Below are 17,027 nucleotides of genomic sequence, written 5' to 3' on the forward strand. Positions count from 1 at the left end.
CATCCTGTGCTATTTCCTAAAAGCAGTAATAATGATGATGATGATGATGATGATGATGATGATGATGATGATGATGATGATGATAGTAATAATACAATACCTGTTTCCAGCGTCATAAGCGTTATCGGATCACTGTAGTTCCCAGGTCCTATCCGTGTATAAGCCCGCACTTGAATTAAGTAATTCACAAACATTGTCAGGTTTTGTATCACTGCACTGCGGTTCGCAGTAAAAACGCGTGTTTGGTTTTGCCACGGGCCATTGACAGCAGATTTCATTACTTTTACTTCGTATTTGATGATTTTTCCGTGCTGTTTTTCTTCAGGTACAGGTTCCCAGCTAACGTGAATACTTGAAAATGTATTGGACACTGCGGTGACGTTTTGGGGAGGTGCCTTCGGTCCTAAACAAAAATAATGTCAATCCGGCGAAATAATTAAGACGGATTCAGTTGAAAGTCTGAGCAATAAGTACAAACATTTATCACCAGAAACCTTCTCATTGCACGGTAACATTTTGTATACTGTTTGAAATATCTCACTGTAATTCATTTCTCTTAGTGCCCCTGCAATTAAATTCTAAAGCATTCTCGAGAAAGTTAAGTCAAACCTCGTAAAAATGCTTAAAACGCGCGTTATTTTGTTTTGAACTGACGTGAAACGACCGCTGTTTTAATTATTGTGTTTTGAACTGACGTGAAACGTCCGTTTTAACTGAAATATGGGTAACTTCAAATCCATTTTTCTCTCGCGGGGTCAGCTTGAGTGCTAAAGTTTCGATAGGTTTGTGTTTACTGTACTCAAACTGTTACCATGCTATGAGATCTTTTTGGTAACTTTATTTTTGCCTTTATTGCTCGAATGTTCGGCGGAAACCATCTAAATCAAACACAACATTTCGGTCAATAGTATCTGCCATATCTGTATTGTGTTTTCTTCGTTTTTTGTGGTATCTGTGTTATATATGTTTAATTTGTTTGATATGCCTGTTATAACATAGACAAGACTGGTATACTGGAAAATATACCACTCGTAAAATTCAAACAAAACAAAATCCGGGCCCTTGATAATATATCTATCATACATTGGATACTGTATAGTTCAGCGCTGTAGAGTGCAATGAACAACTAAACGCTTCGGCAGTGCTGCCTTCATCAGTAGTAAAAAGTGAAAATGACTACGATTATTGAAATCCTTATTAGTAAGGATTTCGATGACGTCACTTCCTACTTATTTTGTCTGTACACAAAAGAAATAAGCCCCCTCTTTATCATTTCCCCTCCCCCCTTAAAAGGTTCGAAAACAAATAAGACCCCCGGAGCGTTAGAAAAACTAGAATTCACTGCATAACTCGAACACAGGCGTCATATAAGCCATCACTTACGTTCCTCATCGGTGTAGACCTGCTTGATCTCACTTTCGTTTCCAATACCGACTTTGGTAAAAGCCGCCACAGTGATGTTATATAAAGTGTAAATATTGAGGCGTTCCAGCTCGAATGATGTATTCCTCTTACACAACATAACTTTGCGGCTAGCCGATGCATTTTTCGAAGCCGGTGTAAACGTGATCTCGTAGCCAAGAAGAACACCTTGAATATAAATCTCTTCTGGCGGGGACCACGTGACCATTATCGTGGTGGAGCTTGTGTTGAAGGCAGTCACGTCACCAGGGGGCAATAATGGAACTATTATGGGATAGAACCAAACATGGTAGAAAATTAATAAATTCACGCCAAGCTTGATGGAACTATCAATTCTCCCAAATTATTGCATTACTTTCCCTTAATGTTAGTTCTGAGAATTATGTCAAGAACTGAAGGGAAATTTTATCCAGATAGACTAGGAGTTCCATAAATTCAACGTTGGTTTTTTATGAAAGCCGAGTATTAGTGCTTTATATATGATATAAATATAATTTTACTGGTTACTGGATAAATTACACGTTTAGTGTGGTTTAAAGTAAGCGGAACAAACTACTTTTGAAGTAAGTAAAAACCTTTCAGTCTTATTTTGAAGATTTACATGGCACAAAATCCGCCATGTTACCGGGATGGCAAGCTACGCACTGGGGCATCCGAAAATAAAGAAAAGTCACCCTTGTCTGGTTGGTTAAAGGGACTGTGTCACGGATTTAAGCCAAACTTAGGCATGGGAAATGGCCATTAATTTCGGCGAAATATAAAAATAGCCGCTTGAAATAGTGAAGAAACATTTCAATAACACAGTAAATACAAAAAAAGGTACAGATGGCCAAAAGTAAAGGAGATTCAAACGGAATGCAATATGCGTTTTTGAAATACTGTTGGGCTGAACAGTTTTCAAAGTTAATCTCGTTTGCTTGTAACTTTAAATTATAACGCCTGGGAGACACGTTTGGTTGCAATGAAGCTATGGTTTTGTCATTTAGATCCATAGAAGTACTTGCTTTGCAAATATATTAAGTTTCACAGCGAGTATTTGGGAAAACTTAATAAAATAAACTTAACTCAGCCGTGAACACACTCCCTTTAAAGTCGTTTTGTTTTGGAGTCTGTCACGTTCTTTTGCTATCCAATATGATAGTAATATGTCGGATTTTGTTCCATGTGATAGTTTGTTCAAAACACCGTTTTAAATGCTTTTTTCCCATCCAACAACTTTTGAAATTTATATGCAAATCGATTTTTTAAATTGAAACAGTCATATCGCCTGAAAATTTTTAACATTTTCATCACGCCCTTCCTATTTCTGCCATCAACTTTTTAGGTAAGTCTTTTGGAAAGGAAATGATATACAGACAATAATCTTTGTGATTTAACGTTTAAAACTGTCTTATGTCCGTTACCTTTTACGCTTAGCTCAGGGGATCAAAGCATAATCTCTCCTAAGCGATTCGCATATATTTCTTTAAGGTAAGTTCTGAGAATCTCACAGTACATCACCGTACCTATCCCCCAGCTGATTATTTCCTTTATTCTCGACACCTTTCTGAATGACAATTTATTGATACGGTAATGAGAAATTTGTTATTAATCAAGCTTTAGACATACCTCCTTGCTGAGAGCGAAAGTACACCGGTTCACTGTATTTGCCTTCTTTGACTGTAAAAGCGGCCACCTCCACTGAATAATTGGTGTAAATACGTAGATTTTTGAGCTGAAATTCTCCCTCGTTGGAGGACCCACTGACATCTCTCTTCTTCCTTCGACGAGGTGAACCTGAACTTGATGTTATATTGATGCGTCTCACGGTGTAATTTGTTGATTGGTCGGCTGGTCTCCAGCGTATTATATACGCGCGAAGTATTCCGTTTAGTTTTTCTTGTACCGGGCCCCACCTAATAACGATGTAGTCAGACGTACTGTTAGGATAGGCTGTTATATTCGCCGTGATGTCGACAGGCGGACTCTCTGGAGCTTGAGTCAAGGGAAAAGAGAATATAAAGGAATATTAAGTTAAAATGAATGAATGAATGAATGAATGAATGAATAAATGAATAACAGTAAGTTCAGTAACAGCTACAGTAACAGGATATCTTTATTGTGCCTCGCACTCCAAAGGGAGGTATTGGTCTAGTCGCAACAAAGGTTTTATATATATCACCTATGGTAACGAGTTAACTATTAACAAGCAATCATATTACAATGCAAACGTATACGATAACAATTGAATTATTAATCTTAAAACTACTAATTGATTACACTTTGGATTTAAAATTTCCCTTTTTTGAATCATGACAAAGAAATGAATCAATCATTCATTCAATGAATGGATGGATGGATGTATAAATGAATGAATGAATGAACGAACGAACGAACGAACGAACGAACGAACGAACGAACGAATGAATGAATGAATGAATGAATGAATGAATGAATGTGGCGTGGGAGAATCAATTGGAATAAAATCAAATGCAATCTGCTATCCTCTCGGGTTGATTTTCAATAAACAAAACAATTACTAACTAACCATCTTCGGCGGTTCGTATTGGAAACACAATACTGGCGTTTGAAACGCCTTTACTTGTTCTTGCAGACACTGTGACGTTATAACGCGTAAACTTCTCAAGGCCATCTATGTCCACTTGACGGGAGTGGTGACATTAAGCTGTCTGGAATAGTTTCCGTCATGTTTAATAATTGTCACTACGTAGCCAATTATTTCGCCTCGACGATGGTTTTCGGGAACATCGCCCCAGGACACGGTAATTCTGGTAGAGTTGTCTTTTGGAGCTGTTGTACTTATGTTACTAGGCGGGCTGGTCGGTACTAAGAATAAATAAGCAAAGAAAAAGTTAGTTTAAAATCTTTATCAAAAACGAAGTTTTCAAATCTGATTGCTTGTAAACAGGTCTGATTTTGCACACCACGGCGATTTTCGATTGATTGTCGTAAAACCAAAACATAATAAAAACGAAGTACAATCACTCTGGCCAATCACAAATGACACGGACAGTCCAGTGAACCAATCAAAATTCGAAGCAAGTACATGTTGCCTTGGGAAGCGCGTGAAAACGTGTGCAAGTGAGGCACGATTGGTTTTGGTTTTACTTCTGATTGGTTAAGGATGTGGCTCGAGTTTTTTAACCAATCACTAAGCTCAGTAATACAAAACCAAAGCAAATGCGAATTACTTAGACACTCAAGTGAAAAACGCTCAAATAACATCTAGGGCAAAATTCACCAAACTTGGTTTAGATAGAGAGCAAAATTACTCCAAAGATCACCCGAAGATCTCCAAATATATTTCAATGTTGACCCTAAATCTTCCGACGATTTGCAAGGCATTTCTAAAAACTCACCGGGACTTGGCGCGGTTTTAAAAGTTATGGCGGTAACAATTCTTTATTATTTTTTGTTAATTAAGAGCTCTAAACTTAAAATTGGCATCTCGAGCAAAAGTCTTTTATTGGCAAAATCACGGCCACATAACAAACAAGGATGATTTTCGAGCATTGTAAATGACACTTTCATACAAATTGAGATACTTGAAAAATGCCGGGCCGACGTTTTTCAAGTTTACCCGAACGCAATCCGTTTTAATCTTCTCGAATTTTTCCCATCCATGCTCATTTTGGCCTTACTATGTTTCTTTTGGGGGGAGTTCTTCTACAGTTTTAAGCCGTTATTGTGATGTTTCAGTTAATTCTATATATGGCCAGTTGGTCAGTGCGAAATTGCCTAAAATTGCGTGACATAGCCCTTTAAGTTTCCCCAATTTATTAACTAAGTTTGCACTTAAAAATGATAAAAAAGCTGAAATTAAATTATTACTCACCGCCTTCATCTGTGCGAAATACTTTTATGATGCTTTTGTTTCCAAAAGTTTCGTTAGTAAAAGCTATTACTTCTACCCAGTAGTATGTATACACTTCCAATTCTGTTAATAACGCATCGGTTCGGTTTTTGCACACAAACAGGGAACTGTTGTTGTTATAGCAACTGCTGTTGCTATGGGAGCTGTTGTTGCTATAGGAACAGTTGCCACTTAAGTCTGATGTTGAGTTCTTATGGTGACGTACTCTGTACCCAAGGATTGTGCCATTTACATCATTTACTTCTTCCCATTTGATCATCAAGCTTGTGGCGTTTCTTTCGTCAACTGTAACATTCCCTGGAGCTTAATATGATAAGGAAAATTTTTTTTTTAAAAAAAGTTTTGAATTTTTTTCTAGTTTTACAGATTGTAATTATATAAAGTAAAAAATAAATAAATTTATAAGTTAAAAGGAAAGTAAATAAGTAAATAAATAAATAAAAAGAAAAAGGGGGCGGCTGCAGGAGCAAATTAAAACTGATAATTTCAACTAAGTGTTTCTAAAATTTTCTCCCATTTCTCTAGATGCAGATTTAATTTGTTCTTATTTATTATTTATTTATTTATTTATTACATTTCTTTATACACGGTTAAAAACATCAGGAAGATAATAATAATAATAATAATAATAATATAAATAATAATAATAATAATAATAATAATAATAATAAAGTAAATATAATACTACTACTTTAATAATAATGCCGTGTCTAACTTTAATTTTAAATAGATAATAAGACTTTATTTTAACGAGGGTGGCTGTTCCAGAGAGTTGCACCACGTAAAAAATTTTACATAGTTTACTGGTGGCCCAGTAGTTTACAATATGGCCCTCCCTAATTGGCCCTCCCTAGATGCAGATTTAATTTGTTCTTTTTTATGGCAAGGTATTCTTCTATTATAAACATTATATATAAATGAACAAATAAATTGGATAGAAAGATTACACGGAGCAAAATATAACAAGCATTTTGTAGAAGAAGCACAGGATTACAAGGATGAGAGTGGATTACAACTCACAAACTTTGATTTTGTGACAGGACGTCAAGAAATCAAACGTTCCATTCTGGTAAACTTTTGAATCTTTTAAATCTTTTTCTATTTACTTTGCTTTTAGTGATGTTTGCGTTTTTCTCTTTTAATTTCAAGCTAATAAACCAAGTTCTAAGCCAGGCTCCCGGCCGAAGTTATGAAAACATGATATATTAGCGGGGACACTGTCCATTCCTTTTGAATACTTTGTTGCTGAGAAAGTAACGCCAGCTTATAAAGCGTTTTATTTTTTAGAGACTTTCAACAATATTTCCACATTGATACATTTCTTAGTCGGCCGCGAAAACAATGAAATGAACAAATTCTGCGTAGTCTGGAGAACTGAACTACGACGGTGAATTTTTCATGTTTCTCGTTTGAAGTTAATACTGCGCTTATAATTTAGCAAGAGGTGAGTTCTGACAGCAATGAACGCCCTGAATAAATAAGGATAATTGAGAGATTCTTAAGTAAAATGAATAAATTCTTTTTCCAGTAGACCTTGTCGTCAGTGTCGCCGTCGTGGTTTCGTAAGGTAAGGTCCCTAATGTCTCCGTACAGGGCCATACGTAAATTCGGTTGAGCGTTGGAGACTGAGACAGAACTTTGATAGCTTTTCATAGACGGGAATCCTTGTTACAATAGTTGCCTCGTTATTAAGCACAAGAACTTCAATTTCTGATCGAGCTACAATTATATCAATTATGACTATTGAAAGAACATGGCACCATTAACTTTCGTTATAAACTTGAGCCTGATATACGTTTTCTGTAATACGGGTTTGAAAACTCAAAATCATACAAAGAATGTATGGACCTATTATAGCCTTTGCCAGCCCAAAATTTCCCAGTGTTTGAAAACTACTATTCAGTTCCTTCAATGTTACACGCAAAGAGCTAAAACTTTTTTTAAGAGGGTTTAAATAAGGGATTGGAGAAAGAAAACAATTTTGAAACACCACCAGTCAGTTGACCCCCACGCAAGAGCACTCCAGGTTGTCAGGGGGACTGTCTGGTGTCCGTCTACCAATTTTAAATTTAAAAGATTCTAACTTTTAAATCACATTAAATCTCCAATATTTCTAATTTCGTTAAATTTTACTTATCCTTTTAGAAAAAAACTATCTTCTTCCAACATCCCCCAAAATCACCCAAAAATTTACAAAACACCGTTTAACATAGATTTATAGGATAATGAAAGCATTTGTAAATTCCTTTAAAAGGAAACGAGATATTTCCGTAAGACCCATGTTTAGCGGTGAAAATAAAACTATCGGGTATAATCCCCCCTTAAGTTTCAGAAGCTCTCTAAACATCTGGAGTCAGTTCGTACATAACACGATGCCTTATCTACGCAATGACGTGCGATAGTCAATAGGAGAAAATCGTACTGTTTTGCAACCAATCAGAAGAACTGAAAGGTCGTGACTTGGCGCAGGCATGTTTTCCCGAGCTCAGCGACAGACGAATACATGTTTTTGCTTGGAGTAATTATAAGTTTACGAGAATCATCACTTGCTCAAGTTGTATGCGAAAAATAAAAAATCTGAAGTAATTATTATGTTATTTATTGGAGCAATGTCACAAATGGCTTCTTGAAAAAAATGACCAATTTTTCCAAGTCTGTATTTTCGTTATCCCTCTGTACCTTTCTCAAACGTTACTATCAATGTTTACTTTACGATTTATTGTTGCTTGTTAGGGCGTTTTCAGCCTTAAAAAACTATTATTTTGAGGTATTTCACTTATGAATTTGAAAATAATTTGTGTTGCCGTACATAAAGAAAATGAACTACAATTTTGTGGCATAGATTTTATTTTTTAAAAAATTATGCATTCAATGAATCAAGCTAATTGATTCGATAATTTAGCTAGGTATTTAATCGTGGTTGTCGTTTAATACTGTCTCTTGAGTGGGAAATAATACCATTATTAATAGCGACTGTGACACGGCTGAGTTGAGTTTATTTTTTTAAGTTTTGCCAAATACTCGCAGGGAAACTACTCCTATGGATCCAAATGAGAAAACCATAGCTTTATTGCAACCGAATGTGTCTCCCGGGCGTTCTAATTTAAAGTTACAATTCAAGCAAACGAGACTCATTTTTAAAACTGTTCAGCCCAACAATTTTTCAAAAGACCCATATTGCAATCCGTTTCAATCTTCCTCACCTTTGGCCATCCGTACCTTCTTTTGTATATGCTGTGTTATTGAAATGTTCCTTCACTGTTTCAAGCGGGTATTTTTATGTTTCACCGAATTTGATGGTCATTTCCTATGCCTAAATTTGGCTAAAATCCACGACAAAGTCTCTTTAACAATTGTCGTGAATTGCAAAGTAGTATAATATTAAATTTTGCTCACATTCGGCAAAATAATGCTAAACGTGCTCCAAGAAAAACTAATAATCACTCAAGATCTTCCTGACGAAACAGTATTTACTTTTGCGGCATAAATGACCGAAAAACACTTCCGACAAGGCTTTGCATGGCTGCCATTTTTTTCAAATAGCACATTTGTTAATAAACTCAGTGACATCTTCTTGTTTGAATGAAGCACTCAGCTTGAAAAATAGCACTCACGTTTCGCTTTGATATCCAGCAATGACTGAAATTATACATGAAATTTGTCTTGCAAAACCTGATTCGAAAAAATCTTAAAATACAGAAGGCCCGTATTTTTAGGAAAAAATGCTAGAAGGATAAATAGATGATATATTCTAGTGTATTATAAAGCATTGTAAATATTTCACTATCATTCGCAATATTTTGAAAGCTAGTATATATTAATTTTATGAGGAAATTTGTTAACGGTTTTTTGACTTTAACACTTAGAAATTTATCCTCTATTCATTTTTGTTTTTACTGTCAAAACGTATATCTGGAACACCATTTTTGGATCGCGCTTAAGCAGAAGGATTTGCTTCAAACGTTTACTCTTGTCCGTTGAATTAAATTTACAAAATGTCAAAATAAACATTGTATTGACTGATGTTGATTCATGAGACACTGACGTTTGTGCAATGTCATCTTGAATACAAGGAACCTGCCAGTTTCTACTCACTTGAATATTGAACATTTTAATTAAAATATCTATAACTCTTAGCGCTTGGAAACTCTCCAATTTTCAGTTTGCGAACTAGCGAATTTTCAGCATATTATTTTAACTTCATCGCGAAGTCATAAAAAACTGTATTCACCCGTCGTTTTATAAGCTATCCAAGAGCAAAACATCAAATAACTAAAATGAAAAACTTACATAACACACGCGCGTGAAGAAAATAAATAATAAATAAACAATATCTCTAACATTTTTTTCCCGTTATTTTTTTCTTTCCAAGCGCAAAGACGAAAAGAAAAAGATTGAGTTAAATTAACTTCTGAAAGAATTATACCAAGATATTTATCTGGCGGTTTAAACGTTTTCCGTTGATACAAAAAAGCGTGCCTTGATCGCAACCGTAATATAACTGTAGCTGTTTGGTGGAAAAACTATTATCTATAATTAATGACTTGAAAAGCAATGTTACGTAGTCAAGGGTAATTTTCCGAATTTAAAATTCGAGCGAAAATTTCAATACCGATTTTTAAGTTAAACACAAAATTGTACAAAATTGCTTTTACTAAAACGTTTCACGTTAAAATACAAAAAGGAAGCCTAATTTCGATGAGATGATAAATTATTCAGCCAGGAGCTTAGTTTTTACCAAGTTAATGACTTCGTTTATAAAACTAATGTTACTCTCGAGAATTTCTGTATCACTTATTGATCTACCGGCCCCTTCCCCAAGGAAAATAACTGGCTACTTACCAGCAATAAAAAGCGACTCGGTCGAACAAAACACAGCGAAGAAAAACGCTGCAAAGATCTGTTGAGAAAAAAACGCAAATTAAACCAACTCAGCGTATTACTGTAAGTAAACAAATTCGCTTTGAATTTAGCGAGTATCTTGCAAAAACGACGGCAAAATAAAACATTCCCGTAAAATTACCAGATGTGAAATTTTCTTGAGCATGTTTGAGATGAAGTTGCCTTCGTCATTCCAGAAAAAAACGGCGTTCATAAATGTTATATTTATTTAAACTGTCTCTCTTTCCCCCCAGCAGGTGACATCATAGAAATGAGCCCTTTAACATTTCTGTTGGATGAGTGTTGAGTTTCGTTTCTAACGTCACATTTTCCTCCAGGGCAGTTTACTCGGCCGCTTTCCTTTCCTTGGACAAAAACGTTGAGTTCACCAACTATAAAGAAAGCCGGATTCGTGTAACACATTTACTTGATGAAGCCATTAAGAGCCGCACAATCATTCATCAAAGAAGTCGGTTTAGTAAAATTATGACAGCTATATGCAGATGAGTTTTTAAAATTAGAATACTATTGAGTAACTCAAATAGCGGGCCTACTAAGGTGCCGTCTATGCAATGAAAGGAAGTCCTACACGACAAATGAAATTAAAGTTCTTTTTTGTCCAAATTTCATACACGTTAAGGTATTGACGAATTAAGATTCAACTAACTTAGCTAGGCTGAAAAATAACATCTGCTCAAGGACCCACTGGGTTATAACAAAGGTTGTTGACTTTGTAGAATAAATATTACCCCGGCCGGAATTCTAAGCAACTAACACTTCCCGTCCATGCTCAATGTTTTCACATCGAGTCATTACTTTTTTTAGTTAATATTTAGCACTTCGCCTTCGCCAGTTATTAAACCTTTCATTTCAAAAAGGCTGCATTAAAATATCGAAATTTTTATCTGACATTGCTTGTAAATGGGGTTTACGAGCGGTCGTTAAGACTTTATAAAAGGAAGGCATTTTGCACGCAAGCGAATTCGAACTGTAATTATTTTACGAAGTAGTGGCAATTTTGTGTGAACATCGGGCGCTCTATTTTAAGAAATGATTTGAAGAGCATAATGTATGGAACTTATTTAGGCCTTTCTTCGGATACGAATACAAAACGAATTAATTAAAAAAGTTTACTTGCTTTAGGCAATTATTGTATGTTGTGCTTGCATATTTAACATTTGCATGAATTTTATTTTGAAAAGCAATGATGTTGTTTTTGAGTGCTTATTTACAAAATAGCATAAACTGTGTTTTACATAAAAAACAGGGACACTGTCACGGGGATTTTTATGATTTTTTGTAATTACAAAGTATCAAAATTGGCGAATAGGTCTTCTCGTACATGAAATGCACCTAGTACATCAAGATGGAGATATAAAGTAAAAAATTGTTGTTGAAGGAAGAAAGGAGCCACAATAATTTTAGGTGTTCAGTTTCCAGTCCACAAGGACGAAAATTCAGCCTAACAAAAGTAAGCCTCACCTTTTCAAGTTAAGATCTAGAGTTCTTGATGGCATCACAATAATATCACTTGTTTATCGCTTCAGTACACTTGCATGTTGATTTTTTCAAAATTGGACCACTATTCGTAGTTTACATATGTCTTTAGACTTTTGAGGTTTTTGAAGTGAGACTTGTGACAGTGTCCCTTTAACTGGTAGAAAGTTAACCACAAAATATTCATCATAAGTTAGATACTTGCCATATTAGAGGAAGGAAGATTTGCTCATATGATGTGTTCTGCGGTTAATGTATCCTTAAAGGGGAAAAATTCACATTGTGCCTATCACATTTTCTCGCGAACTTCGTCAGTGATTGGCCATCGAGGCCGGAAGTTCTAATATTATCCAAGTTATTTTGACGTTCATTGATGTTAATATTTAAAATATATTTCCGTTAAGGAAGTTAATTAACTGTTTAAATCATCTCAGCATGAAATGATATATGGTAGGATATCAGAATAAATGTAAAATAGATTCTATATTTTCATTGAAATTGATTTTGGCCAGCTTTTTGTATTTGTGCGATAGAAATAGCCGTAAAGTGCTTTCAATTTTTCCATAGCCAATTTCACAAGTAAAAAACAATGCATTCTGGCCCACTTTTGTAGAATCAATACAGCTCTTAAGAGCTAACTAACTCAGCTTAATAAAAGTTCGTCGCACTTTTTCTATGAGTGAAATTAAACCACGGTAGTCTCTGTTTAGTTTCATTATTGACTACCGCACCATATCTGAAAAGAATAAAGCTACATTAATTATGCAATCAGTTCTTTGCTTTTAGACAATTAGAGGTGTTGAATGGTTTATTCGACACTTTGCGAGTCGCGGCGAAACTGATATCTCTTCTGCGAGCTCGAGGCCTTTTTAGCCTTGTAGACTGGAGAAATTAAGGGCGCTTCCCATTTGTCGGTATATTCTTGAGCAAAATTCTGTTGTTAGTCAGATGTTTTGAAGAAATATACTGAGCATGATAAATCAAATTCCATCTGGAACTCGGAATTTTTTTTTCCGAGTTTTTCAGTTAATGCAGTTTTATCATCATATTAGTCAGACTTGTCCTGCCAAATCAGTCAATACGTAAATATTATACATTGTTATGGTGGATTTGTAGGAAAAATCTCGTGGAAAAGGCCCATTTTACATTCAAAACTACCGTCCCGGCCGGCCAATTCGGTCAAATGGAGGGCGCTCTAAGTATCCGAGAAGGCCTATACAGGATAAAATTCGAGATGGACAATGAAGACCACTCAAATTTGGCTAAAATTCTACGAAAACCTTCAATTAACTTCGTTTCATACTCGCTCTTTAAACTTGTTTGAAAGGAGCTATGATTCGATTTAATTCATTTTTCTGACAGCTTACAAAATTGCTTTCAAATTAAACAAAACCTCAACATTTCTAAGGAAATTTTCCTCAAGCGGGGATAACTAACCAAAAATAAAAAGGGATAGTTTCCACTGAGGAAAATGCAGGGAGATTACGAACAAAAAATTGAAAAACGAAGTATTATACTGCAGCCAAGTGTGTGGCAAGACAATTTAATGTGCTATCGCTTTTAAAATGAACGTTGTAAGTTGTTAGGTAGTTAATGAACTTATTTGAAGTTGAAACTAAATCCGACGAATGCTTCTTTAATTTTTAATACTGCTTAGGCTTTAGCTGCTTGATCGAAAAACAGGAAGCAAATCGAAAGCACAAAGTCCTAGAGAAAGGCGTATTAAAAAAAATGTGAAACGCAATGAAAATAATGAGCAAAACGTTTTGGTAAATTCGGTCGAGAGGCTCGTTATAGAAAACGGTTAATAAATGTTGCTAACTGTTAGACCCTGTTATATTATTAGGATGTACAGAATTTGGTTGGCTGGCCTCATTAAGGCTTTTCTTGTTCTTTCGAGAAGAACCGTTATAAGCTGATTTGGCTGTAAGGGACGGACCATTATTTTTTTGGAGGGGGGGGATGAAAAATATTGAAAAAAATTTGAGGGCCTGGAAAGACAAAATAAATTGTTTGCAAACACGATATGTATAACAAAAAATAGTAAGAATGAAAAAAATGTTTGCAGAGGTGCGTAAACAAAAAAAAAGTGCAGAGGAAGATTCATCCCCCCTCCCAAGAAAATAATGGTCCGTCCCTAAGAAGCTGAATATTACGTGTATATTGCAGCGGGAAGAGAAGGGGGGACCAGACCCAGAGGGGGGCCGCCCGAAAATCCGGCCCTGGCCTCATTGTTCCACAGTTAGGGGGACCCGACCCCCCGGGTCCCTCCTCTAGATCCGCCACTGTGTTGATCAACCATTTCATCAGAAAACTATTCTGCTAATTGGAAAAGTATTCTGTTTGGGGGACTGGAAGCATATCAACCATTCAAAGAGACGGACCATTATTTTTTTTTGGAGAGGGGATCAAATATCCTGAAAAACTTGTTTGCAAAAGCAAGAAAGCCCAGAGAAATTATTTAATTATAGACAACTGAAGGACGATGCAACCGGAAAAATTGTTTGCGCCGGCAGACAACGACATGTACATAAAAAAAAAAATTTTTTTCTTGAAAAAAATTTGATCCCCCCTAATGGTCCGTTCCCAATCTTGTTAGATGCTTTTGCAGATCAGTGGCCACTTTAACTTTGAGGATAGAATATTTCTCCAAAATTATGCTCTTAAATTGAAAGTTTCAAGCTAACACGCTTTTTTTTTATAATAACTTCACTAAGTTTTGTTTTGTAGCTTTTTGCTTCACATCAAAATGCAGTTGTTAGCTAAAGAATTCAGAGAAGAATTTGTTTATCAATAATATCATTTAAATTTTTTGTGATAGCGACCTTTCGTAGTTGCATGAACACAATATTGTTATAAACTTCCCGCTAGCATTTTCCGTTTTCGGAAGATTCGACAATATTTCATTACCAGTGCTAAGTTATTTTTTGTTTTGTAGATTTTTGCTTTACATTAAAATGCAGTTGTTATTAACTGAAGAATTTAAAGATGGTTGTTTATCAAGATCAATATCATAATTTTTGTGACACCCACTTCGTTAAGTTGCAAGACAATGCATTTGAACTTCCCGTTAGCATTTTCCGTGTTCGGAAGGTTCGAGAAAATTCCATTACTACTGGTTATTAATTTGGACAAAATTTACAATTGAAGGGACCATGTCAAGGATTTTAACAGATTTTTTAACAGCCCAAATTTAAATTTGTGTCGTAGGAAACCAAGAAAATCTATTTTTTTAATAACAATTGCTATTTTTGACCACTAAAGCCGTTTAAAAGTGCGTTTGGCGGCGGATGGCTCAGATGGAAATGGATTGCAATTCGAAAAATATTTCTATCCCCAAATAAAGGTTGTATATCTTCCGTCATCCTCGGAGGCCCAGGGGCAGTTAGTGGGGGCGGGGAAAAGTATAGAAGTATAGAAGACTTTTCCCCGCCCACACTAACTGCCCCTGGGTCTCCGAGGATGATCTTCCGTTAAATGTTCAAAGACAATGTTTTTCATTGGTAAAGTTGTCTACCACTTATTTCAGAACAGTTTTGACCATAACATTTGCGAAAATCCAGGGGCATAGTCCATTTAAAAGGAGGAAAAAGAAACCCAAAATATCTCGTGACTGCTTTCAACCGCAAACATCTTTCTTCAAAACACAGACCGAAGTTTATTAAAATCTCCTTTCAACCATGACGAAAATATATGGCTGCCACAGTTTAAGATTTTTCTGCCCGAAATAAATCATATTCTTTCTATTTCATTTAAAACTGAATAATATAATCATGGGGGGAATATATTGAGGACTGTTTTATGAACTAACCTATATTTACACCTGTTTTTATATTTAATGGTTGGCAGAGAACTGACATCAAAAATTTTAATTATTTTTTTCAAGAACATCAAACTTTGGCACACGAATTCATCGGTCCGTTTAGTTACAGTAGTTTTTGCACTGCTTTTTAGATTAAGCTGAAAGTGAAGTTGAAATGTGCCCAAAAAACTTCACAGTTTCTAATGGGCAGTTAATATTTTCCACATTCCGGTTGCCATGGCAACTATCATTACCCGACGAAGTTTCAGCTATGAGCGATAAGGTCTTAAAATTGTTTTTATCTAAAGTATTCCGTTTAGTATTCGTCAATTCAAAAGTGTTCTCAAGTGTGGAGTTTTGCAGCTCAATTGGGTCCATTTAAAAATGAACGACTGTTGATACCATTGAATAGCGTAACAGCATGGGATGCTTATCCATAGTAAAAAATTCACAGACAATTAAAGGACTGTCATTTCTAACTCCGTTGTGTTAAAGTTGTCCCCAATACTCCAGACACTATTTCAAAACATGTTTGATCTTGGTTGAGATGCTTTCAGCTGGTTAAGCTTATCGCAACTTTAATTTCATGTAAAATTATGCTGCCCTATTTTTGTCTTATGTGCATGTCAAAATCTTCGGAAATTTCTAGATGCGAGAAAGCGTATTAACCGTCCCTTGCCGAAAACTTCCTGTTACAGAATTCCTGGTTAGATAATTAAAGGCTGTCACTGTATTGTATTGTCACTGTATTGTATTTTAACAACCATGTTGTCTTGTATTTTTAGAAGTATTGTTACCGATCTCTAGTTTTTTTTTCTTTATTATTTCTCATTGTGTGTACTGAAATGAATGAATAAAAAAAAAAAAATAATAATAATAATTAAAGGCTTCTTTTAGAAATTACAGTGAGTCTTTCTCTAAAATATCTCTCGGAAGACCAAAAATGATCGATTTGCACCTCAGTACGAACGTTATAAATTTCTGTTAACTGCTCAAAGATGTATTCTGTGGACTTACCTTCACACAACGCGATGAATGAAAAATTACCATGTCTGCATAATTACACTTTCCCTTAACTTTCTGTTCAACAGCAATTGCTGTGTATCCGTTTCCACGGGCGCAGGTAATTTGCAGATTTCATCAGTGAAAATAGCTGAATTTTTGGATCTTCCACAGACTTTGCGAAAAACTTCCCCTTTGATGTGACCGGAATATATAAAAAGCCTCAATTCCAGTATTTTTCCCAAAATACCTGCCAATTGAGTGATGGATGCGACTTTAGCGACAATTAAAGGAACAGGTGGTCTGAAGTTGACAAAAATTATTTAAAAAGGCATGCCGAGTTGTTGACATGCTAACTTTACTAAGTTTTCGTAGTTCCTGTAAAACGTCTTAAGTACCTCATGTTTGAAAGCATGGAGTTAAAAATGGCATCTAAGCGTTTATAAAATAAAAAAACCTGCCATATTTTGTTATCAATATCTCTACTTACTGCGCTACTCAATTGGGCTTTTAGCTTCTGTCAATCATATTGAGGACGTCATTGAGGAC

General features: G+C 35.4%; 1 protein-coding gene across 1 annotated transcript in view; it reads right to left on the reverse strand.

Moving 5' to 3' along the window:
- The window catches only part of LOC144630302 (phosphatidylinositol phosphatase PTPRQ-like), a 42,190-nt gene extending 25,388 nt beyond the window's left edge, over positions 1-16,802 (reverse strand). The window contains 8 exon segments of the mRNA XM_078488641.1: positions 101-403; positions 1,384-1,686; positions 3,031-3,396; positions 3,950-4,073; positions 4,076-4,248; positions 5,258-5,599; positions 10,139-10,196; positions 16,494-16,802. Coding sequence (XP_078344767.1) covers positions 101-403; positions 1,384-1,686; positions 3,031-3,396; positions 3,950-4,073; positions 4,076-4,248; positions 5,258-5,599; positions 10,139-10,196; positions 16,494-16,526 — 1,702 coding nt within the window. The 5' untranslated portion in view covers positions 16,527-16,802.
- Between the last annotated feature and the right edge of the window lie 225 nt (positions 16,803-17,027).

The sequence above is a fragment of the Oculina patagonica genome, chromosome 11 (assembly GCF_052425735.1).
Source record: "Oculina patagonica isolate OP01 chromosome 11, crgOcupat, whole genome shotgun sequence".
Classification (NCBI taxonomy): Eukaryota; Metazoa; Cnidaria; class Anthozoa; order Scleractinia; family Oculinidae; genus Oculina; species Oculina patagonica.